General features: G+C 48.0%; 1 protein-coding gene across 1 annotated transcript; it reads left to right on the forward strand.

Moving 5' to 3' along the window:
- Positions 1–13,479: 13,479 nt before the first annotated feature.
- Positions 13,480–16,153, forward strand: LOC136508217 (zinc finger protein STAR3-like). The gene is made up of 2 exons (XM_066502859.1): positions 13,480–13,860; positions 14,448–16,153. The coding sequence occupies exon 2, from the start codon at positions 14,484–14,486 to the stop codon at positions 15,912–15,914; it is 1,431 nt and encodes a 476-aa protein (XP_066358956.1). The 5' UTR covers positions 13,480–13,860; positions 14,448–14,483; the 3' UTR covers positions 15,915–16,153.
- The last annotated feature ends 9,104 nt before the right edge of the window (positions 16,154–25,257 follow it).

The following is a 25,257-nucleotide window of genomic DNA, read 5'->3' on the forward strand; positions in this document are numbered from 1 at the left end:
TCTACTACAAAATTATCCATAAGATCTCATCATATGGAGTCCATCAAAGGGTGTAATGACTCGCTCACAAAAACTAGCTTCATTTATTGCTCATCACTCTTTTGTCTCTTGCTATGAGCCTACCAAGGTAGAAGAAGCTCTTCAAGATCCGGATTGGATAAATGTCATGCATGAAGAGTTGAACAACTTCACCCGCAATGAAGTTTGGACTCTTGAAGAGCGGCCAAAAGGAGCAAGAGTTATTGGAACAAAGTGGGTGTTCCGCAACAAATAAGATGATCAAGGCGTAGTTGTGAGGAACAAGGCAAGACTAGTTGCAAAGGGGTTCTCTCAAGTTGAAGGAATGGATTTTGGAGAGACCTTTGCACTGGTTGCAAGACTAGAAGCCATTTGTATCCTCCTTGCATATGCATCACAACATGAAATGAAACTATATCAAATGGATGTGAAAAGTGCATTTTTAAATGGCTTTATTAATGAAGTAGTCTATGTTGATCAACCTCCCGAGTTTGAAGACTCTAAATATTCTAATCATGTTTATAGGTTGTCCAAGGCATTATATGGGCTTAAGCAAGCCCCAAGAGCTTGGTATGAGCGCCTTTGGGACTTCCTCATTGGGAAGGACTTCACCATCGGGAAGGTCGACACCACACTATTCACCAAGAAGCTTGATGAGCATATCTTCATTTGTTAAGTGTATGTTGATGATATCATCTTTGGATCCTCAAATGAAGATTCTTGCAAAGAGTTTGGTGAATTGATGTCAAATGAGTTCGAGATGTCAATGATTGGAGAGCTTACATTCTTTCTTGGTTTTCAAGTCAAACAATTGAGAGAAGGGATTTTCATCTCTCAAGAGAAATATACCAATGATCTTCTCAAAAGATTCAAGATAGATGAATGTAAGCCAATCAAGACACCAATGCCAACTAATAGACATCTCGACCTAGATGAGGGAGGTAACACGGTTGATCAAACTCTCTACCGCTCTATGATTGGTAGCTTGCTATATTTAACCGTATCTAGGCCCGACATCTTCTTTAGTGTGTGTATGTATGCTAGATTTCAAGCTAATCCTAAGGAAACTCATTTAATTGCCATAAAAAGAATCCTTAGGTATATTAAGCACACACCAAGCATTGGTCTTTGGTATCCCAAAGAAGCTATATTTGAGTTAGTTGGCTATTCCAATTCGGATTATGCCGGTTGTAAAGTTGATAGAAAAAGCATATCCGGAGGGTGCAATTTGCTTGGTAGATCACTTGTGTCTTGGTCCTCCAAGAAGCAAAATAGTGTGATTTTGTCCACCGCCGAAGTGGAATACATTACCGCAGGTGCTTGTTGTGCACAAATACTTTATATGAAACAAACTTTGCTAGACTATGGTGTAGTTCTAGAAAAAGTACCTCTTTTGTGTGACAATGAAAGTGCGGTAAAACTTGTAAATAATCCGGTTCAACACTCTCGCACCAAGCACATAGATATCCGCCACCACTTTCTTAGAGATCATGTTGCTAAAAATGACATTTCATTAGAAGGTGTAAGGACCGAGGATCAATTGACGGATATCTTCACTAAACCGCTAGATGAGGCGACTTTTTGTCGATTGCGGAATGAGCTCAATGTTCTTGATTTTAGCAACTTTACTAAAAGATGAGCTTGTGTTGTCCCTTGCATTGCATTGTAAATATATAACATGTTTAATCTTTGGTAATCCATATAGGGCTTGTCTAACATGGTTAAGATAACCGCCGTAAAGCGTATGAAGAAGCTTAACCTTGGATCAAACTTGACAAGCAACTAGATTTGCTTTCAAGTATTGCATTGCATATGCATGAATGTTGTTTTATCGTTTATCTTCAATTGCCCTCTTATTGCCTATTTTCATAAAAAGAATAATAGCCTAAGGCAAAATATTTTTGAAAAAACATGAGGGTTTGAGAGATGTCACTCACATCAGTCCTAATTAGTGTTTATTTGGATCTTATTGGAGTTGGGACTTGATTGAGAACAGGCAGCACGAAGGACTTTGAAGATTCGCTGGAAAAGGAGTGATCGGACGCTGCACCGAACTCTGATGTCTAGCGTCCGATCAGTTCACAGGAGGTGAACCTGCTGCGAAGGAGTGACCAGACGCTGAAACAGTGTTCTCCCAGCATCCGGTCAGATGGTGGCTCTATGTCCGGTCGATCGAAGACGAAGGAGACAGCTTGCACTGGACTCTGGCTACGTCCGGTCGGTGTCCACTGGACGTGTTCGGTCACGATTCCAGGGGATTTGGACCTCTCTAGAATCGACCGGACGCTGGGTGGCAGTGTCCGGTCGCTACCATCGGAGCGTCCGGTTAGTTGAAAATGTGCGGGATTCAATCTCTTTCCTGTTTCCTTCTCTGTCACGTCGGGGGACCCCTTTATAACCGCAAGCTGCCCGTGCGCTTTGACCTATCCCACCGACATCACCACCTTCGCTCCCGCGCCGCCGGTCGCCGCACCCCACACTGCCGCTCCCTGCGCCGCCCGTCGCACCTCCACGACGTGTGCCGCTGCCACCGTGTCGCGCCTCCACACGTCGTCGCCCATGCTGCATCACGCCCGAGCCACCGCCGCCGTGCGCCGACGCCATCATGCTGCCTAGCTCCACGCCGCTACAAGCCCGTGCTATTCTGCAAGCTCACCGCGCTCTGCCCTAGCCGCGCAGCAAGCTCTGCCACGCTATCCTCTGCCGAGCTGCCTTGCTTCCGCGCCAGCACCGCCATCGAGCTCCCACTACAGCCGTGCCGCCACGCCCGAGCCGCCACCGTTCCCTAGCACCAGCACCTTCCACGCCGCACCATGCTGCACCGCCCATGCCTCTACCCTAGCCGCCGAGCTTGTGCCCTAAGTTGGTTCCTCCACATCATCTCGGTCACCGATTTTCGTTGAGCCGGAACGCTAACCCTAGCCGATTCGGTGGTTCCCCGCGTATTGCTTCTCATCTCTTCGGATCACCGGTTCGTCAGGTAGCAAGCCCTCGATGCAATTTCGTACCTAATTGCTTGCTTTCTTAGGGTTTCGCATCTCTAGATGGATAATTAAGATTATCTGTATATCCTCTATTCTATCGTGCAGTGAGTCGGTGCTGTTGAGGTCCTATTTGCAATTGTTAGTCAACTCGGGGCCAAGCTCGTGAGTACGGATCGAGGCCAATCCTCGGAAGTGACAGTTGACAGTTGTTTCTTGTCAGTGGCAGTTGTTCTTTTCAGATCCAACCGATGGTTCGCATCAAGAATGTTGGAGGTGGTCCCGGTGATGAGGATCTGAGACACCCGCCTCGCTTGCCTACAGATCCAAAAGGCAAGGTGACGAAGAAACTTACAACAAAGAAGCGAAAGTATCCAGATGCAGACACAGCTAGAGCAGCCACAGTTGAAGAGGTCGTAGAGCGTGCCAAGAGAGGAGGTGCTCGCAGTGGTGTTGTTATTGCAGATTAGCTCTCTCCATCTATGAGGGCCACACTAGAGTAGGTTGAGCACCATCATGGTGGTCCAGCTGGGACTGTCATGGTTGCGGGACAATGAGTTGTCTTGGATGAGAGTCATCCTCAGGGGGAGTCACAGCAGGAGCCATAGGTAGTAGCGCATACTCAGGAGGGACAGCAGGCCGTGGAGATAGAGCAGGCACCTCAGCCACAGCTTTGCCGCTCTGGTCATACCTGTGCTCCAGTCACACCGAGGGCAGATACACAGTGGAGGGGTTCTCGTCCACCGCCCAGACCACAGGGTCCGCCTTCAGTGACTCATCTAGATCTAAGAGCCACCATGGGCAAGTAGGTGTAGCAGCTCAGATTTGTGGATTTTGAGCAGTGGTTTCCACTATGAGCGTGCATCAGAGGGCTTCTACACACCACTGCAGGAGGACTTCTACAATGCATATCTTAACAGTGGAGCTGTTTTTAGATCTCAGAGGGTGTGCAACATAGAGTCTATTATTGTAGTAGCTGGAGAGCACATTCGCCCCTACCTATCTTACCTGTCAGGGCTGACAGATTTACTTGGATGAACAGGCTTATATATTCCATCTTGGGTCCGTTAGTTCTATGCTTCTCTCTGGATTGACCCGCAGCATAGATTCATATACTTTGCATTCAGTGGTAGTTATTATAGGCCGACGAGCATTAGGGTCAGAGAGATACTCAGGCTTTAGGAGCAGCCCGTCTGGCTACATGAGGTTTGCTATGGAAAGATAGCACCCCCAGACGTCCTCATGGTGGGATGGTACCCCCTACTGATCTAGTCCACCACTACTTCACAGAGCCATTCGGCGAGGAGTCTAGCAAGACACCTAGTGATCTCACTCCCACTGCTAGAGTGCTTGATGCCATTATGAGGAGGACACTGCTTCTAAGGATGGGGTATCGCGAGGGCTTGACTCGCATATAGTTGTGGCTACTGAACTGTCTGATGCAGCAGACAGTATTTGATATTTGGGATCTCCTTCTATCAGAGATGGATGATACTATTACTAAGGGGTTTAGAGGTCACCGACAGTTACCCTATGCCCATTAGATCACGTTTCTTATTCACAGGGTAGTTATAGTGAGGTTGCCTAAGATGTTAGCCGAGTACAGTGGTGCTACGATAGAGTTCCCTGCATATAACCTGACTCAGATGATCCGCCATAGTACACCGAGTGCACCTAGCCAGCCGTGTCGTCGTCTAGAGGTGCTAGAGACTACAGCCCAGTAGGATGATACTACCAGGGGCATAGCAGCTATAGAGGAGGAGCAGCTTGACACTCAGCAGGAGGGGATGGTCGAGAGCGACCCCAGCGATAGCTCAGATGAGGACTACCACGATATCCCTCAGATGCCTCCTCGACGACATGATCATGAGGCCAATAGCTCCAGTTCAGCTCCGTCTGCACCGCATACTGACCCCGCTCTACTTGCCATACTTGAGCGGATGAGGCAGGATCAGACTCACTAGGCTTAGGAGACCGCCGCTACTTTTGCACAGTTCTAGGCTCGACAAGATGAGTTTCAGCGGTAGCAGCAGGCCATACAGCAGCAGCAGCAGGCTATGCATTATGACTCTTCGATACCTCGGCAAAACATTGTCGCGTTCCTCCTCTCTTTACTTTGAGCATTTACTTTGAGCAATTCAATTCTTGTCATTTACATTCCTAGAATTGCCATGCTAGAGTAGGATTGGAACTTAGGGTGCTAAACTTTTGTGCGTTAGATCAATAGAAACACTTTATAGGCACAAAGGGTTAATTGGGCTAACCATAGAGTTTAATTATTGCAAAGAAATTTAGAATTAGCCCAATTCACCCCCCCTCTTAGGCATCTTGATCCTTTCACTGTGCTCCATGGTGGGGCCCGTGTCCTACGCTGTGGGACCTCAATCCTACGCTGAAGGCTCTGCAGCCGCTCCATGGCTAGCATCGTGTCCTGCATGCACGGGCCTCTAGTGCCCTCCTCTCCATCACGGTGACACGCGCCATCCAGGACATCCTCGTGTCCTCTCTCAGGACCTTTCATTTTGGATGGCGTGGTGCGCATGCACGACAAGTCCATGATTTCCAAGCTGTAGCCACAGAGACCCAGTCTCTGTGCCTACTTTTTTATGGTTGTTGTGTCACGTATACAGAGCTTTGTTTGGTTCAATTTCGATTTGTTTTTCAGTGTTTCTGTAGACATATAAGTGGTAAAGCACCTATTAGTGTTCATGTTGACCGTCAACGTCGGTTGATGCATGTCCTCAGATTTGACATAGGTGGTCGTGGATCCATTTTCTTGAGTTCGGTGAAGCCTTCATCCTATCTACGGCTCAAGAATACTTATCCTCGAAGACACAGGCCGATCAGACAGTCGAGAGGAGCGCCGATTGTGCTATCGGAGTATGAGAACGAGGACCCTTGATGTGTCTATCATGGTCACTTCTCATGGGCCTTTTGGCCCTGACGGGCCAGAAGCAGATCAGCAGTAGTTTTAACTTGTTTGAGCTCTGTAATATGAGAATTCTTTTCCCACACTTATGTACTGTGCTTTAATGTTATATATTAAAAGTTGTTGTGGTAAAAAAAATCCAAACAGGCCCGACGCATGCAGCTGCTTGCGTGCACAACGCTTTAATTAGTTTATTTAGATCCATCTCGTTTTACAATGAGTATGGACACAATGAGTACTGCAGTTCTTCTTTTTTTCTTTTTTATTAAAAAAAGAACTGTGATACAATAATACATGTCATCCCTTCCAACTTGTGGATAAGATACAGACAGCTCGTTCACGCCCCACATGCACAAAAGTTGCTCAATGAACCAGTAAAATACACGAATAAGAAGTACAACGTAGTGAATTTTATATATTTACTGTATGCATGCATGAAGTGGAGATATGTTCAGTGCACATATTAATAAGTGTACGTAGCATGTGGAAAGCCCTAGCGATCGAGATGGCTACTGATGGTGACGTAACAGACTGGTCTCAACTACGCTGTGAAGCCCACCCAACGTATAGCTGAGCAAGCTATCTCTGAAATAACAAGCCGGGGGCTGCCGCGCCGTGATGGATGGCGCGGCGGCGCCGCGCCAAGATCGGTGGCACGACAGATCCTGCCATGTCATCGGTCAGCGCCTCGGTCGTCGCCACGTCAGCCATTTCGCCGCGCCACCATGCATGGCGCGGCACAGGTATTTCGTCGCGCCATGGCAATAGGCGTAGCCAAAAGTGTTAGATTTGGAAATAAAAAATAACCAGTGTTAGATTTAAAATTAGTTTATAAAAAGTGTTAAAATAAAAAAAAAATCACTGTAGAGTGAAGTGTAGAGCAGATCATTTTGGCGGGTACCGTTGTAAGGCGGAGTTTCTGAAAAATACGCCTTCACCTATCGAAGGCAGGTTTGTATTGTTCAAAAGATGAAGAGGAAAGTTGGTGGCTTTTTTATTTTTTATAAACTGTGTATTAGTGGCTTTTTTGAGTCGTATATCTATATCCTAGGATGGTCTATCCTCCGGCTATAATTTTGTAGACCTCGTCATTAGAAACGTGTCGTTTATATGGTTAAACTCTTCTACCTTAATTACAATAATAAGCGCAAATCTTTTGTGTATTGGAGAAACAAAATCATCAAATATTAAAAATCAGTGAGAGCTATATTATTTACCAGCGAAGCAGTGATGGGAACATTACCCTTCTTTCTGTAAAAGGAGACGAGATACTTAGACTACCCACAGGATTAGTGGGTTACGACACCGAAAAGAAAACGTCCCTGTGATAGCTCATATGGATGCCAAATCCGTCAACAGTACTTTCAGCCATAACTTATAAGCCAAACTAGCCCAACGGACAGGGTTTGGGCTGGTTTGGCTTATAAGTTATGGCTGAAAGTACTGTTGGCTAGTTTGGTGTGAGAGAAAAATATTGTTCGTTGGCTGATAAGTCATGGCTTATAAGCCAAATACGACCAAGCGAATAGGCTGAAAGTTGCAGTATTCATATCAACGCTTCGAGATAGGTGGAACCCAAATCTGTTAGACTGTCTCCAACGGCGTAGGCAAACGGTGACCCATACCCAAAAAAACCTCGTGTACAGTGTTTTGCATCCCGAAAATTACGCTCCAACGGAGGACACAAAGAAGGCAGGCATTTTGCGTAGCAACGGAGTCGGAAGGCAAAAAAGCGTCGTCGAGAACGACGACGCAAAACACTGCAGAGAGAGAGGGAGGAGCGACCGATGTAGGTCGGTGGAGGCGCGGCTGCCGTCGTGGAGTCCGGATTCGCCCGGCCGCCATCGGAGGGAGCAGGGGTAGGCGGCATCGGGCAGGGGAGGGGCTGCGGCGGCCATCGGAGGGAGCAGGGGAGGGGTTGCGGTCGCCGTCGGAGGGTGAAGGAGCAGCGCCGCCAGCAAGGGCCGCTCGCCGCCCGCGGAGAAGAGAGTCGCGCGGACACGGTGAGGCTGGGGCCGGAGCTCGCCCGCACGGTGGCAGCGGGTCCAGATCTCGCCAGGCACATCGACGCCAGGGCCGGAGCTCGGCCGCACGGTGGCGCCGGATCCAGAGCTCGCGCCTCCCCCTCGAAGCGTCCGCCGCCCTAGTCGGACCCGCCCACCGCGGCCGCGCTAGCCGCTGCAGACGCCGCGCGCACGGCGCAAGCGGACGGAGGAGTTGGAGGAAGATGATGCGGAGACGGAGGCGGGTGCCTTCGGGCCGGGGCTCAGGAAGAGTGGGGCGGCGTGGAGGGGGACAGGAGCCGCATCGCCATGGATGCGGGCCGCGCTCGGCCTTCAGACTTTTGCGTCCGTAGTTGGAAACATGAAGTTTTGCGTCCCGAAGCTTTTCCCTGTGCGTGACCTATAATAAGGAATGCGTCCCGTATTTACGTTCGGCCCGTTGGAGACCGTCTTAGAACCACCTCTTCCTTCTCGGCAACCAACGAATGGTTGAAAATAAAATACTTTTTATTGCTTAACATCGCCGATAAAAGAAGACGAGTAGTGTGATTTTTTGTGCAGCATCGGTCTGTACAATGGCTCATCTCGATGCTCCAATGCTCTTTCTGCTCTTTCAACATCACTTAAAAAGCAATGTTATGGGTAGTCTTACTGAGATTCGCATTCACAATGCAGGTGATCACAACATCTTCTTATGAACTAAGTTAAATGTCCATGTGTTTGGTAATGATAGTAAGCAGAAGCAAGGAGAGTATTGGAGATGGCGCGAGTGGGCGATGACGACAAAAAGACTAGTCTCAGATTTGTAGTCATCGTGCCATGAGGACTAGAGTTGAGGTGTATGAGTTGGAGGCAGGAGGACGCCGCACAGTGGAGTGGCTTGGCAGGGGCCTGCTGAGTGGGGAGGAAATGGATTAGGCAACGAAAGTAGAAGATCCCGTCCTATACTTGCATCTGTTGCAATATAAGATCTGTCATTTGAGTGAGGCACTACCACCACCACTACAATCTTTGTAAAGTACTCCATTAGTTTGAAATTATAGGTTATTTTGGTCTTGTTCTAATTTAGACTTTATAGTTTTAATCAAGTTTTTAGAAAAAAAAATATATATCTATTAACATATACAAGTTCAATAAATGCACTGCCAGGTATGGACAATTCAGTGAAACTAATTTGATATTCATGTGTTCTTTATAGACTTGATTAAATTTAGAGAAGTTTAGCTTAAATAAAATTGAAATAATCTATGATTTAAATGGGGGAGAGAGTAGTAGATATGGCTAATTTAAACAAGACTCGTTCCCTATGTGCAAACAGTGACCAGTGTACACGGTGATGAGAACAAACCTGAATTATCTTGGCCCTTTGCGTATGCTCTGCTGCCCGGAATGTACCACTGTACATCGAAGCGCCACGAAGGGTCCATGGGCCAATATGTGCAGATCAACTACATTGGGCCAGCCAGTGTATGCGGGATGAAGCAGTGCTGCGAGGGGCCCATGGGCCAATGTGTTGCTTCGCGGGCTGGTTGCGCACGTGATTAACCAAGGCACAATCAGGGACGGATCTAGGAGTGATGTTTAGCCGGGTTCAATTTCAACGTTTAGCGAATGCACGAAACTGTGCTTGTTACAATTCTGAAACAAGCATCCATGTGCTTAAAGCATCCTATGTTTATACCGTAGCAACAACCAATATCCATTTGTATATATGCATAAATAAAATAAAATAAAATAAAATAAAATAGCTATATTTAACATGTCTCGGAGAATTTAAAAGGCCCTAGGTGGTAGATTAAGCACAAATTAAACTCAAGGTTTTTTTTTGCTGCTACTAGGAGCAAGATTTGAAAAGGTACTACAACAAATGAAGGTCAAAATGGTGTCCTTAGATACAAACAAAGACAGCTTTAGCAAAATAAAACAAGGTCATACTTTTTAGAGAAATAGTCAAATGAAGAACACGCTCATATATCTTCATATGTGATAACTGAATATAATAAATTCAGAATATGTGATTACTACTGCTCAGAATTTTGTTCTTAACTTCATGTAAATTGGATACTTGGGAATTGGTTTCTTGCATAGACATCGGATGGATGAGTTGCCACCTCGTGAGCCTTCCTCCGATAGACACGTAGACAGCTGCCATGAGTTTGTGACTTGTTGGACCTTGGAAAAAAGGCTGGATCTTATTGGGCTGGAATAGGTCGATAGAGGGAGTAGAGAAAGGGTTGGCCCATGGCCCAAGTCGCGGCTGCTGGCTGAAGCGCCGCCGTCTTCAACCTCTCGACCGGATTCGTTTGGTTGGGCTTTTGGCTTAGGGGCTGCTTTTCCAGGTGACTTTTTCAAAAGTAACTGCTTTTTTGTAGTATAGTTTTGAAAGCTGGTTTGATCTTGCTTTTGGCTTTTGGCTTTCTGCTTTTCGAAATTGGTGGAATAAAAAGTTCTTCCATAGTTGTTTCAAGAGAGATAAAGAGAGAAGGTATATTTTATACTTGTTTAACCAAACAGCTTTTAGCTTTTCTACAACTCACAGCCCACAGCAGTTTTTCCATAGCTCACAGCCCACAATAGCTTTTTTCCACAGCCACAGCTCAACCAAACACACCCTCAGCCCCAGCTTGACTGCTTCTCATCATTCTCAACACAGCCATGACAGAAAAAACTCCTCCGATCCTGCTTGGTGCTCCATTTCTGAGCCACGATGGCGATCTTCTTCGAGATCCCACGAATAATGACCAACTCAAGAAAGTGTCCGAGGGCCTCGGCTAGCAGTTTTTGGCAGGCCATGTCCTTACGGCCAGTAGCTAACTCATGTAGGAGCCGCACAGCCACAAGCGCCGTACTCGCCGCTGCGTAACTCGGCACAAGCTCCATGGACTTGGAGGCTGTAGGGGGCTTAGCCCCTCCTGCCCCACCGCTAGATCCGTCCCTGGTTTAAAAGAACAATCAACGACACGTAGGAAAGAGGGAATAGATAAACAGACAATTTCGGTTCCTTTGGTCTGGTGTGGTGAAATTTGTGCTTTTTTATTTTACTTAAAGAATAAAAAATGCCCATCTTCTTGTGGGGTGTCGTAGGAAACAACTAACAAGGAACAAATTACAAATAAACACACAATTTCGGCTCCTTTGATCTGGTGTGGTGAAATTTGAGCTTCTTCTTTTCTTTTATTTCAAGAATATAAAAAATGCCCATCTTGCCGTGGAGTGTCACCTCATCTTAGAAGACATAGCAATTAGAAGTTCATATTTTATACTACAACTAATAAAAAATTCCATATATTTGTGCATGTTCTCTCTCATTTTCTAATACAATAACATATAAATGTATAAATTTACCAATTACTCTATTATTTTGTATCCATATTCGTATTTTTCTCATCTCTATATGTCACCTTTGTGTGACCTCAACGTTTTTACCTGAGCTTAAATCATGGTGGCTCTTTTGGTAGTGCATATTTCGTAACATCCTGAATCCACACAGCCGGTGCGTGCCTCCCATTGTCGCGGGCGAGTCCGGCTTTGGCTCTGTGAGGTGTGGCGGCAACCGGCCTCACCCCTCCCTCCGCGTCCATGCCGGCGTGCGTCTCACCGCCTTTTGGGCGAGTCAACGGGATTACTTGAAAGGCTCTGGGCGAAAGCCTAGCTCAGATAGATCTGAGCCAGTGACGAGATCTCCTTCCTGAAGGCGTCATTGAAGAACCTCAGCTCTTGCTGTAGTCTCCTGGTTCGACCCGCTCAGCACTGGCACATGACTCGGGCGAAAGCCCTGCCAAGCTACTTGGGTGACGATGACTACGTTGCGGCGTTGTTCACCTCCTTGGAGGCATCGTCGTAGAGTTCATGTGTCTCGGCGGTGGTGGTGCTGTGTTGTTGTATGTGGTTCTGCCACTTCTCGCCTTAATGTTGGGGCAATCCTTCGATGTTGTTTTTCCTCCTTAAATCTTTTGTAAATCCTAAACGAGCCGTTGTGGGCCTTTTGTTGTGGGCCTTTTTGAATATATTCAGGTGGAGAGTAATCCCCCCCCGGTGACGACGTTAAAAAAAAACGTTTTTGATTATGCAGGAATGTGTAGAATCATTACCAAACGGTTCAGATGAGAACGAAGCGTTTCACTCATGAATCCCTAGAAACGTTTTCATTTTTATGCCTAGTAGCAAGAAGAAACGTCAGTTAGCTGGTTTCGTATGATTTTGATTCTTGCCCTCTTTCTTTATTGGGAAAATGGTGTTCTTGCCCCTTACACAAATGTGCAATTGTGATTTTGCCCTCGTTTTTCTAACTTTATGATTTTGCCCTTAACTGTTCACAAGTTAACGCGATTTTGCCCCTGGTCAACGCGAATTTGCCCCTGTTTTTACCATTGACAAATGGCAAAATCGCGTTGACTTGTGAACAGTTAAGGGCAAAATCACAAAGTTAGAAAAACGAGAGCAAAATCACAATTTCACATTAAAGTTGGGGCAAGAACACAAGAGCCCCTTCTTTATTAGCAACCATAATTTTTAGTTAATTATTTGTAAGCGAAACAAGTTAAAATAGGTTGTATTTAAGTTATTCTTCGGCCACAAAAAGTTCTGATATTTTTAAGAATACTTTCATTATATGATTTTTTATGAGAAAATATTTTAAATTAGAATCTAGCCTATCAGCCAAACAATTTCATATCTGAAACGTTTCTAGAGATCCGAATGTTTCTACGTGAATCTAGATCCCTAAAACCCACCCTAGATTCTAGCTTTCAAATCAAAATAATTTATAAATTCTTCCTCAAATTAAGTTGGACCTCTATGCTCATTGCACTTTATTCAAAACTATCCTTTTGTATGTACTGAAAAATACGGATTTTAGGTCGCACAATGCATTTGTAATTACTACGATGACATGAACTGTTGTTAACGTAGACGATTCTCAAGTTCGAAGATAGAGCTTGAAGTGAGGTTTAGGAGGTCAGTAGTACTCTTACCTTAAAAGAGTATTAATATTTGACATTAATAATCACTGTTTAGTCCAAAAGTAATCTCAAATGCTAGGGTGGTCATAACCACCTTTAGTCTATACTAGCTACCTTCTCCATTGTTTGAGATGTCAAATTTTCTTATCAAAAGAGTTGTGTGTAGCAATACCTTTTTTACTATAAAACGCAGAGTGGCCTTTTTTTTTTGATCGGCAGCAGAGTGGGCTTGATAAACCGTATCACTAATACTGTCCTGCTGGATTAGCACGAGTATAACCGATCATGTATGATAAAAAAAGTATAATCGATCATCATCCTGTTCAGCTAGGGTGAAACGATCGTAAATTTTCAACCAAAACAGTATTTTTCTCTCGCACAAACCAGCCAACAATACTTCTTTACAAACCAGCAACAAATCAGTCCAGCCAAATAAACAGGCTGCAATTGACGTGATGCCTATTATTATTATGCTGCCAATGCCAACATCATGGTCATGGGCATCGTCTAGTCTCTCCCTCTCTGCGCTCGCACCCATGACGCAATGACCCATGCCCATGTCCATGTGACGACTGACGACCATGTCCATGAGTCCATGACACGCGGGCGACGACCGACGAGCATCAGCGTTCAGCGGGGCAGGGCAGGCAGCAGGCAGCCTCCGAGGATGGATCGGGACTCGAGGCGGGCGGGGGCTTAGGAATCAATAGTTTACGCCATTATTCACAGGCCACCGAGTAAACTAGTATACTCGCGACTGATTGGTTCTTGGATTGGGGAGCTCCGTCTCCTCGCTCCCATAAGTTTGACCAACCCTCACCCACCCACCCCCTCCTTCCATGATCTAGTATGGTTCTTGGTTCCTGCCTGCTTCCCCGCTCCTTCCTCCGACGTCCTCCTCCTGCCCGCCCCGCGCCCGCCGCATGGTGGCGACCGCCGCCGCCGCCGGTTCCTCCTCCTCCTCTCTGGTATGTGCCTCTTGCTAGATTTTCTTGAATAAAAGTCGTTGAGTGTTCAATTTCTGTCTGGATATTGCATCATCGTACCGTTGACGGAGAGGAGAGGGCGTTCTTCTTTGAGATCTCTCGAGAACGGAAAGGGGACCGGCGTTCTTGGGTGAAACAAACGTGAGAGACATCCAAACGAGAGCGCTAATGGCCTTTTTCTCCCCCTATTTTATCATCCATGATTATTTGTATTTGCGTCAAATCCTGTCAAATTTGTGGCTGCTCTGTTCTCTCAACACCAAACATAATCCCTTTACCTAAAGGTTACACCACTTTTTTTTATCATAATATAAGATCATGCTTGTTTTACACTGTAGCGCAAAAGGTTGATCTGCTTCGTGACAGCAGTGCCCAAATCCTAGTGTCATGCTTGAAAAAACCTCCTGGAAGGCTGGAATATGTTGAAATTTTCTCTGCGGTGCTATTTTACATCCATTATTAATCAACTAATGACTCGTGCTTTTATATGCACCCAAATATCTGCAAACGATGAATATTCAGATCTGCAGGTTCTGATGAACCTTTGGGTTTCAAATCTTCTTTTGCAGACTAGGGTCATCCTCTGAACTCGAAGTTCATCGACAATGGATCTCAGTCAGAACCACATCCACAATCAATCTGCTGCCAACCTCTACTACCAGTTCGGTTCAGACAATCCGTTCCCTGGCATGGGGACTCAGCAGCAGTTTCCACCATTCACCTCGCCGTTCGGCGCTTCACCATCCACCAATATCCCGCACATGGACTGGAACCCTGCTACGATGATAGACAACCTCACCTTCATCGAGGAGAAGATACGGCAAGTGAAGGATGTCATCCATACAATGGTGGACAGTGGTGGCCAGCTTTCGTGCCACCAAGGTGACATCGCTCAGAAGCAACAGGTGGTTAATGCAGACCTGACATGCCTTATAGTTCAGCTCATCTCTACTGCCGGGAGCCTTCTCCCGTCACTGAAGAACTCGTCCTTTCTGAGCCATCCTGCTGCTGGGCACATGGACATGGCTAACCATGTTGGCCCAAGCTCAGGCTTAGTTCCCAATGCGATGACCGTTTCTGAAGAGAACAAGGAGGACATGTGTAGCCCTGAAGACTATGAGGAGCTTTTCAAGGGATGGACTGATGGTGCTATCGAAGAAGGCATTGAAATCGACAATGTTCTTGTCGAGGAGCAGGATATGAAAGATGGCGATGAAGGCAAAGATGGAGAGAACCTACCGCCAGGTTCGTACGAGTTACTGCAGCTGGAGAAGGATGAGATATTGGCTCCGCACACACATTTCTGCTCCATCTGTGGAAAGGGTTTCAAGAGGGATGCGAATCTGCGGATGCACATGAGAGGGCATGGCGATAAGTACAAGAGCCCAGCTGCACTAGCCAAGCCACCAAGAGACGCAAGCGCGGAGCATGAACTGGTGAAGAGGTACTCGTGCCCTTTTGTCGGCTGCAAGCGGAACAAGCTGCACAAGAACTTCCAGCCCCTCAAGACCATCCTGTGCGTGAAGAACCACTACAAGCGGAGCCACTGCGAGAAGAGCTACACCTGCAGCCGGTGCCACACCAAGAAGTTCTCCATCATGGCTGACCTCAAGACACATGAGAAGCACTGTGGCCAGGACAAGTGGCTGTGCTCGTGTGGAACAAGTTTTTCAAGGAAGGACAAGCTTTTTGCACATGTAGCTCTGTTCCAAGGCCATACGCCGGCATTGCCACCAGAGGAGCCAAAGACTTGCTCAGACCAGATCAGTCATGCAGGGAGCCATCAGGAATCAACAAAAGTCCCAAACTCCATGGGAAGCAGCTTCATGTGGGGTGCCTCCTCAGGGGATAACAATGCGCTGGATATCGAAGGGTTTGATGGCTGTAATGATGACTTCCTGTCGACAGCGAACTTTGGTTCCTTCAATCTCAGTTTTGGGCCAGCTGATGGATTTACAGGAGAGCCTTCAGGTGGTTCGTTCTCGATGTTACCTTCTGAGCACTTTCAGAGTGCTCAAAAGAAGGGGCAGAACTGAATATAGATAATCTCAGTCAGCTTTAGATGTATCGCTGGGTCGATCTTGGGCAGCTTCAGATGCACCATCATCTCTGTTCTTTGTTCAATTCCTCTCTCTGTAGTATAGCACCCATCGCCTTTGTTTCCATTGCATTGTACTTTGCTGGGAAGTTCTGCTTGAGTTGTCCCAGCTTGAGATTGTTGTATCCTATGTACCACCTTTATTGTTGGAAGCCTACTATTGAGCTTCTCCTGTTTTGCCTCAATTTCATTGTGAGTGAGTGATCAATGGATTGCTACCTGTATTCTGGTGCTAGATACAACAGTGTGGTTATATTGTGTTTAAGGTAGCCGCTACAGTGATGGTGATTGGTGATGGCATCCCCATGTCATCAGTTTGCACAAACTAAAATGGTATCAGTCGATGAAATAACTGCTGATATCTTCAAAGGTATGTGTGCAGAAAGGTGATAAGTAATTTTCTTTATTTCAACAGGTATAAGCACTTGCACTACGTTGTACTTTCACGGCTGGAAGGACAGTACCTTCATGCGAACCAGTACGGGGGGACATTGTCCTGTTGGACTGGCCGGAAAAACGGCTTATGCTAATGTTGATGTTGATTTGTTGTGACCGAAAAAAACACTATTATTTCGCTGAAACAGTACGACCAAGCGAACAAGGCCCAATGGTCACATGAAGCATCTCTTTGCTGAGAAACTGGCTGGGAAGCACATGCTGATGCTGGAGTTGGAAAGCATGATAGGCACTATGCAGCTAGTCTGCAGTTTCCTTTGGTATGATCTGATCTCGGCTGGACTAAAAAAAATATTGTTTATGCTAAAAAACATTGTTTATACTGGTTTGTTGTGAGAGGAAAACACTGTCCCGGCTGGAAAAACAAGCCAAACAAGCCGGTTTGTTGCTCAGCCGAACAAGCTGTGGGATTCTGCTACTCACTCACTGACAGACAAGATCAAGGACTCAGGGATCACCATGCTAGTGAGGGAAGGCAGGGGCGGATCTCGGGCGGGGGCGGGGGGCGGCTCCAGCCTCCCTACAGCTGGTGCATCAATGGAAATATGGGGAGGGTGAGGGAGAAGAAGAAGAAGAGGTGGAGGAAAGAAGAAAAATGAAGAGAGGAAGAAGAAGAGACCAGCCCCAGCCCCTCTTCAATCCTGTTCTGCATCCGCCAGTGAGAGAAGGGACCACACAAGTAAGTACTATCATGTTAAGTAACCACGGAATCACATGCCATCTGTCGATCTGCGAGCAAATTATCGGGGTTTATGGGTCGATCAATGACACATAATCTTGTGTCAGTCAGGCTGTGATTCACACTCTGGTTCTGGCCCTTTGCGGAGCCCACGGGCAACAAGCAGGGGTTATCTTATCTATATCACTACTAGTATTTGCTAAGAGACCAGAGTGAATGTACTCCTACCTGCAGGAGCATGATCGTCTACTCCACGCGTAGCTCTGGCCTCTAAGCTGGAGGAATTTTGCATACCTATGACCTGCAGGATCATTGTATAATTAGATCCAAGTTATAATAGAGCATGGTTTTGTTCTAGGTATCAGTTTTCATTGCACCAAAAAAGTTTTACTACAAAACTTTCTCGGATTTTGAAGGTACAGCTAGAAGTAAAAACCAATATGCAGTTATGCTCCATTTTCAACCTACTGCTTGCTTCTTACAATGGTAAACTTTAAGTTGATTAGCTGAACTAACAACTAGCTAGTACTAATGAACAGATGGTACTAACTGTACCCAGATAAGAGGCTTAAAAAAAACTAACTAGTACTAGAGACTTCAAAAGTTGTCTTCATGTAGCTCCCATTCAGGAGCCATCTGGACCTACACACATGTTTAACACTAATATGCATATATGACAAGATTAATCCTAACATTGGGTTTTTGAGCCGTGTGAAAGTCGCAAACGCTTGTCTGGTGTGGCTGTGAGCCCGAATTTTTTACATTTTAGTCCTTTTTTGAAAGTTTATCACAAATAGACTCCTGGCGGAAAGAATTCAGAAAATAGACCCTTAGCTCGGCGCCAACGTCTCTGGCGCCAACATCTCTGGCGCCGAGCTCCTGAGCACGACAGATGACATGGCAGTGAGCTCGGCGCCAGTCACTCTGGCGCCGAGCTCGGCGCCGTAGATCTTGGCGCCGAGCTCGGCGCCAGAGTGACTGGCGCCGAGCCTTTAATACCTATGGGCCCCGCGCCTCTGTTCCTCTCCCTCTCTCGCCCAAGCAGAGCCGCCGCCGCCGCCCGCGCCCCTTGCCTCCACTGGCCGCCCTCGCCCGCGCAGCGCCGCCCCCACATCGCGCCCGCTCGCGCGCCTCGAGCCCCGCGGCCGCCCCGAGGCCGCCCCACGCCGCGCCCAGCGGACGGCCCACGCCCCGTGGCCACGCTGCCCCCCCTGCGCGAGCCGTTGCCCGCGGTTGGCCGCCCGCGCCGCGGCCAGCGGCCCTCCTCCGCCCCTCCACCGCCGTCCTCGCCTTGGCCTCCACCGCCGGCCTCGGTCGCGGCCCCGCCTTGCCGCCCTCCACCGCCGGCCTCGCCCCGCCTTGCCGCCCTCCACCGCCGCCCTCGGGCGCGGCCGCCGTGCCTCCCACGCCCGCCGCGCGCCACCGCTGTCGTCGGCCGCGCCACCGTCGACCCCGCCACCTGCAGCGGCCGGCCATGTCACCGCCGGCTTGGATCGTCGGCCTGACCCAGGAAGACGCCGAGCTGGCGCCCAAGCCTCCCATAGTCGAGGCCGATGAATGGGAGAGGTTGGATGGCGGCGTGAGCCAATGCCAACTCTCCTCCCACCGTGATGATGAAGTCCAGGTCCTCGAAGCACACGTGTGTGCCTGGGACCTAGCTGATACCGTGGCTAACCATCCATGGCCTAATGTTAATGTCGGAATGCGCAAAGGATCCCTACCTGGTGCGCTAACTGTCGGTGTTTCGAGTAAACACCAACAAGTAAATTTGTGTTATTACGCGTCTGACCTGGATGGTGTGCTAAATGGACACAAAGTTTATACTGGTTCGGGCAGATGTCTCTATGTCCAGTTCATAGCTGCTGCTCATGTTATTAGCACCAAAAAGTTTGTCGTAGGGGTTACAAATGGGCGAGAGAGGGAAAAGGTCCCAAGTCTCTGATGGAAAGGTCCAATGGGTGCTGAGAGCTTGGTCGCTGCTCAGCTATGTGTGATGTGATGCGTGGTGTGTTGAATCGATCGGTCCTCTTAGTGGGGTGCCCTACCTTCCCTTTTATAAACCAAGGGGAAGCAGGGATTACAGATGGGAGAGAGAAGAAAAACCAGAGACCACGGAGGTCCTTCAAAGATGCCGGGTCTTCCTTTTCCTCTGAGTGAGTCTCGCTGACACGGTAGACGGTGCCAGGGATAGCTCCATGCTGGGTGCATGTCTGCTGATCCTGATAGGGCCACGCTGGGCGTCTATCCACTCATGATGCCATGTTCTTGCTTTATCAGCAAGTGGTCACGTCCCATCCTGTCCCGGCGGGCGGCGCGACGAACCAGGGTGCTGATCCGTGACCCTACGGGGAGTAGACGACGCAGTGACCGTTCATCCGTTACTATAGATGATGTGAGTTTCCTCTTGAACCTTAGTGGTTGTCATATGCTTCCGTCGAACGTCGAGCGAGGCGGAGCCAGCCCCCGGACGTCGGGCAAGGCGGAGCCGGCCCTCAGACGTCGGGTGAGGCGGAGCCAGTCCCCAGACGTCGGACGAGGCGGAGCCAGCCCTTGGGGGTCGGACGAGGCGGAGCCAGCCCCGGGACGTCGGGTGAGGTGGAGGCTGCCCTTAGACGTCGAGCGAGGCGGAGCCAGTCCTCGGTGAAAGCATCTAGGCCCCTAAGTGGATTTCGGTGATTAATGTCAATACAATATTACTATGACTAACGTGTGTTTTGCAGAGGCAATTAAGTTAGGTCATGGTAATGGAGATCGATTGGGCAATCGAGGTTGTCATGCCCCTACGATGGAAATCGTTTCGGTTTTCAAAGGATGGACGACAAGGTTAAGGATGACTAGTTCTAAGTGTCGATTGAAGTTGGAGAGACACTTATAGTAGTTTAGGACTTTGTTTTTCCTTTGGCCGTACTATGAAGGGGGGTATGAACGGGTAGCTTGACCTAGTTAAGTCTAGTGAGTTAGGTGTGGTGCACACTTGTTAAAACTAGCTCTAGGTAGCTCCTATGAATGCCTAAGATCCTTTGGAGCAAACTTTATTCACATATGATCGAAAGTTGGAAGTGAATGGAGGGTCAAATACTGACCAGACGCTGGCTCCGGTGCGACCGGACGCTGGCCGCAGGGTCCGGTCAGTTCATTTGACCGTGGAGATCAAGTCTGGTGTGACCGGACGCTGGAAGGTCGTGTGACCGGACGCTGAGGGCCAGCGTCCGGTCGACTCCAGTAAGGGTCCAGACTTGAGAAAGTGCGACCGGACGCGTCCGGTCAGTGGTGACCGGACCCTGCATATCCAGCGTCCGGTCGTTTACAGTAAGCATCCAAGAGCGACCAGATGCGTCCGGTCGGTACTGACCGGACCCTGTCAGCGTCCGGTCATCACTTGAAAAGTGTTCGCGGGTTGAACTGACCGGAGCGTCCGGTCAAAACGATCGGAGCGTCCGGTCATCCCGCAGAAGCTCATAACGGTTCGTTTTTCAGGCTGCCTTATAAATAGAAGCTCCACTCGTGAGTGGAGCAACTTTTGCTCATTCCAACAGCTGAGAAACACGTTTGTGAGTGCTAAGAAGAGCAAGGTCCTAGTGAGGTGTTTGTGATTTGAGAATCCAAGAGAGTAGCCTCACTAGCAAATCAAGAGTAGCAAAGTGTGCATCCATCTTCTCATTAGGCTTCGCGTGGTCAAGTGAGAGTTCGTGCTTGTTACTCTTGGTGATCGCCATCACCTAGACGGCTTGGTGGTGATTGGGAGCTTGGTGATCATCCGGCGGAGCTTGTGGGTGACCCAACTCAAGTTGTGAGCGGCTTTGGGTGATTCGCCGTGACGGAGTGTCGAAGAATCAACCCGTAGAGAGCACTTGATCCTTGCGCGGATCAAGGGGGAGCTACACCCTTGCGCGGGTGCTCCAACGAGGACTAGTGGGGAGTGACGACTCTCCGATACCTCGGCAAAACATCGCTGCGTTCCTTTCTCTCCCTATTTACTTTGAGCACTTACTTTGACTATTTACTTTGAGCAATTCAATACTTGTTTTTCATTCATAGAATTGCTATGCTAGAGTAAGTTTGAAACATAGGGTGCAAGTCATTTGTGCGTTGATTTGATAGAAACACTTTTCTAGGCACAATGGGTTAATTAGGCTATCCGTATGATTTGATTATTGCAAAAAAATTTAGAATTAGCCCAATTCACCCCCCCTCTTGGACATCTTGATCCTTTCACTCGGGGTTCAGCTTGAGGCGGGGCCCATGGTCTTGGTGGACGGACGAGGAGTGACCCGGCAAGCGGTGTAGTAGCGCTCTTGATCGCGCGGATGAATCAACGCTGACGGTCATTAGCTCCTCCTCTTCGGGTACCCTAATATTGGTCCCCGACACAACAAATTTTTAATAACCCTAGTCCATCCAGCTAATTGGTGGCCTAATTTTTAGCCAAGACTTCAACTAGTTGGTCAACCTTAACTAATAAGGTATTCTTTTAGCTTCAAATATTAGCCAGCTCTACTAATCAAAACATATATTTAGGGCTTATTTGGATGCACATGTATCCACTTCAAATCCTTAATACATATGTGCTAGAGTGTGTAGGTGGAGATTAAACTAAATTCCAACATAACCCACTTCAACACATACATGTGCATCAAAACAAGATCTTAGTGTTTGTATTACATCCAAGCTAGTTGCTAGAATTTATGGAAGAGTGGCTTTAAAAATTGTTATCTTAGAGCTAACATGATGTCATATAATCATAGCATTGAAAATTTAAAGCAAGCACGATTAAAGGGTCTGTTTGGTTTGTGACCAAAACTTGTCACACTAAAAATCAATCATGTCATAAATTTTTTGGCAGTTGTTTGGTTCTTTGCCACAAATCTGGTACACCACACTTTCTTAGCACACTGTTCACGTCATAGAATCATCTTTGTGTAAATTTACCATAACTGTATCTTCAATTTTGCTCGCTACATGTTTTGTGGTGGCCGCAATTTGCTAAGATTAGAAGCGGCAAACCACGACATCATTACATCAACCAAACAGGCTTTAGCTTCTATATTTGGTTCATTGCTAAACTGTAGGACGACTTGGACGCCCTTGTTTCGGCAGACGTTTGGCTGGCTGCTGGAGTCTTGAGATAGCACCGCCAGAACTTGTCAAAGGGCCCCACATTTCATTTTTTCGCACTACAGCACGCCAAGAGTGTAGTTGGCGGGCGGACGACTCGTCGCCCTCACCTGCGGGCTGCGGCCTATGGCGACGTCCAAACTGACCCCGAACAAAATAAACAAAAGGTTAAACGATTGCGTACGACACTTTTTTTCATTCAAGTTCAAGAGGACTTTTTTTTTTTGAAGGAAAAAGTTCAAGAGGACTTCATCGCACCTGCAGTGCCTTGTACTCTTTCAGGGAAGGGGCATCCCCCAGCATTGTGCACAAAACACGTGTAAAGCTAGAATTCACATATATTCCACAACTAATGTTAAAGACTCTCCTTTTGTGGCTCTCCTTTTGTGGTGGAATTTGCATTACAAACTTTAAAACTATTATGCCCCTCTCTTTTATATATAAAAAGCTTGCAATTCCGAGACATTAAGGAGCCGGAATTTTTATTAGCCAGGGAGAATTTAACTCTATACACAAACCACAGAGACGCAGAATCACCCTAGGGCGATGCAAAACAGGAAACAAGCATGCCTGCTCACCGGTTTGTAGAGGCTCCACTAAATAAATAGTAATTTTAGCACCTATTTATGGTGATTATAGCTTTAGCTTAGCAAGACCGGACCCTCCTATTTGCTTTGTCAAGCTCCGCCTCTGCCAAATTGTACCTAGTGTTCATTAGGTCGCTCTTGCTCCTATATATCCTCCTTCCATTAGGCATTCTTGCGCCACCGATTGCCCTCCTACTCCGCCTCCATGCGCTTAGGCCGTTGAACGTCGTTCCTGCTCCATGCGTTTGTGTCGCCGGCCGCCACTCCTACTCCATGCGCTCTTGCCCTCATCACTACACCATGCCCCACGCGTCATCTTTGGCGCGTCGCCAGCTCTGCTAGGATTATTGAGAAGCGGGGCACTGTCAGCGGAATGAATTGGACACAAATTTGGGAATGATTTTCATTAGCTGTTTGACATCTTTCACATATGGGTTGTTGTTGGGTAGCCCAACGCAACATCTGGCCTTGGCGCCCAGCCGACAACACACGCTATCTTCTCGTGCTCGCTTGTCCTCATCTTCAAGCCATGGCGGTCGACGCTCGGCTTAGCAGAAGTAGAGGGCTAAGGACCAAAGGAGGAAGATGGGGTCATAGGGTGCATTTGAGTTCATTCTATCTTTGATAAGAAACTAGATTTTTTCTCCTTTTTTTAGTTGTAGGGGTGGGGGGACCAGTGCCGGAGGCTCCCACGTGAGTGGGTCTGGGAAAGGAAAAACCCGAGACAAGCCTTCCCCTACAAAATCTGCGAAGAGGCTGCTTTGAACCCACGACCTGGTGACTCAGTGTGTCAGTGTTTCGAACAAACACCAACTAGTAAATTTATATTTATTACGTATTAGGCTCGGATGGTGCGCTAAAGGATACAAGGTTTATACTAGTTTGGCCTGAATGTCCCTACGTCCAATCTGCTGCTGCTCGTGTTATTAGCACCGAAAAAGGTTTATAGTAGGGGGTATAAACGGTCGAGAGAGGGACAGATCCCAAGTCTCTGATGGAAAGGTCGAAAGGATGCCAAGAGCATGGCTGCTGCTTGGTCGTATGTTGTGTGGAATCGATCCGTCCTCCTTAGTGGGGTGCTCTATTCCCCCTTTTATAGACCAAGAGAGAGCAGGGATTACAGATGGGAGAAAGAGAAAAAAACAAGAGGGCAGAGAAGGTCCTTTGAAGGAACCGGGTCTTCCTTTCCCCCTGTGCCTGCCCTGCTAACATGGCAGACCGTGTCAGGGATGGTGTGTTTGCTGATCCTCATAGGGTCGTGCCCTGGCTTTATCCAGTAAGTGGGTACGTCCCATCCTACACCGGCGGACAGTGCGGCATGTCAGGGAACCGAGTTGTGACCTTGTGGGGAGTAGCTGGGGAGGTGACCATACGTCTGCACTGTAGACGATGTGAGTTCTCTTTTGGATTGTAGTGGTTATCATATGCTTGTGTCAGGATTCACATCCGAGGGCTGATGGCGGCGCCCACAACACTGTAAGACCGAAATCGACGCATACAACACTGTTCGGGCTCTGCCACGCCTGGAAGGGCCTAAAGCGCCCATCCCATCGTATCCTGATGGTACCTTCTTGTAGGCGCGCAGGGCATGGTCCTCGATACTGCGGTTGACTCGAATGTCCTGTCGTACCCTATGCTCGTTATCATGAAGGAGCAGAGTGCAGTCGTCGAGCGGGCCAGAGCTAGCCCTTAGACGTTGGGCGAGGCGAAGCCCGCCCTCAGCCGTCGGGCGGGGCAGAGCCCGCCCTCAACCGTCGGGCGAGGCAGAGCCAACCCTCAGCCATCGAGCGAGGCGGAGTCTAGCCCTTGGGGGTCGGGCGAGGTGGAACCAATCTATCGTCGTTCGGGCAAAAAATGTAGAAGCGTTCTTGTCTGACCGGAAGCATCAACGTTCGATGGTTTATTAGTTCTACCTCATTGGGTACCCCAGTATTAGGTCCCCGACAGTAGCCCATGAGCTCCTAGGTGATTCGGATAGAATCGCCCGGGGGTATTTCGATTCGCTAGAGGGTGCGCGCGAGCGCACCTGACGGGTGTAGCCCTCGGGTGATTCGGGCCGAATCACCAAGGGGTATTTTGATTCGCCAGACGATGCGCGTGAGCCCACCCATCGGGTGTAGCCCCCGGGTGATTCGGACAGAATTGCCCCGGGGGGTAATTTCGAACCCTTCACGGGTTATGGATGTGAGATTTGTTTTTTGTCAACTAGACAGTTTAAAGAGAACCCTGGTATCCTGTTCACGGGGATTCATCCAGGGTTAGCCCGGTTGAGACTTGTTTATGGGTTGAGACTCCTTTGAGGTTCGTGCGCCTGAGTTTTGGCCGTTCGCGAGCCCATCCCTTGTTGGGACGACTGTCGAAACTATTGGGCCAGCCCTCAAACTCCTAGGCCTAGGTGGGCCAGAGAAAAGCTTTTTGATCCGTATCCCCTCTACGGGAAAAGA

Source organism: Miscanthus floridulus, chromosome 15 (assembly GCF_019320115.1).
Source record: "Miscanthus floridulus cultivar M001 chromosome 15, ASM1932011v1, whole genome shotgun sequence".
Classification (NCBI taxonomy): Eukaryota; Viridiplantae; Streptophyta; class Magnoliopsida; order Poales; family Poaceae; genus Miscanthus; species Miscanthus floridulus.

Excerpts from the sequence above, each read along its gene's own strand:
- LOC136508217 (XM_066502859.1), top strand. The coding sequence starts at position 14,484 with ATGGATCTCAGTCAGAACCACATCCACAATCAATCTGCTGCCAACCTC.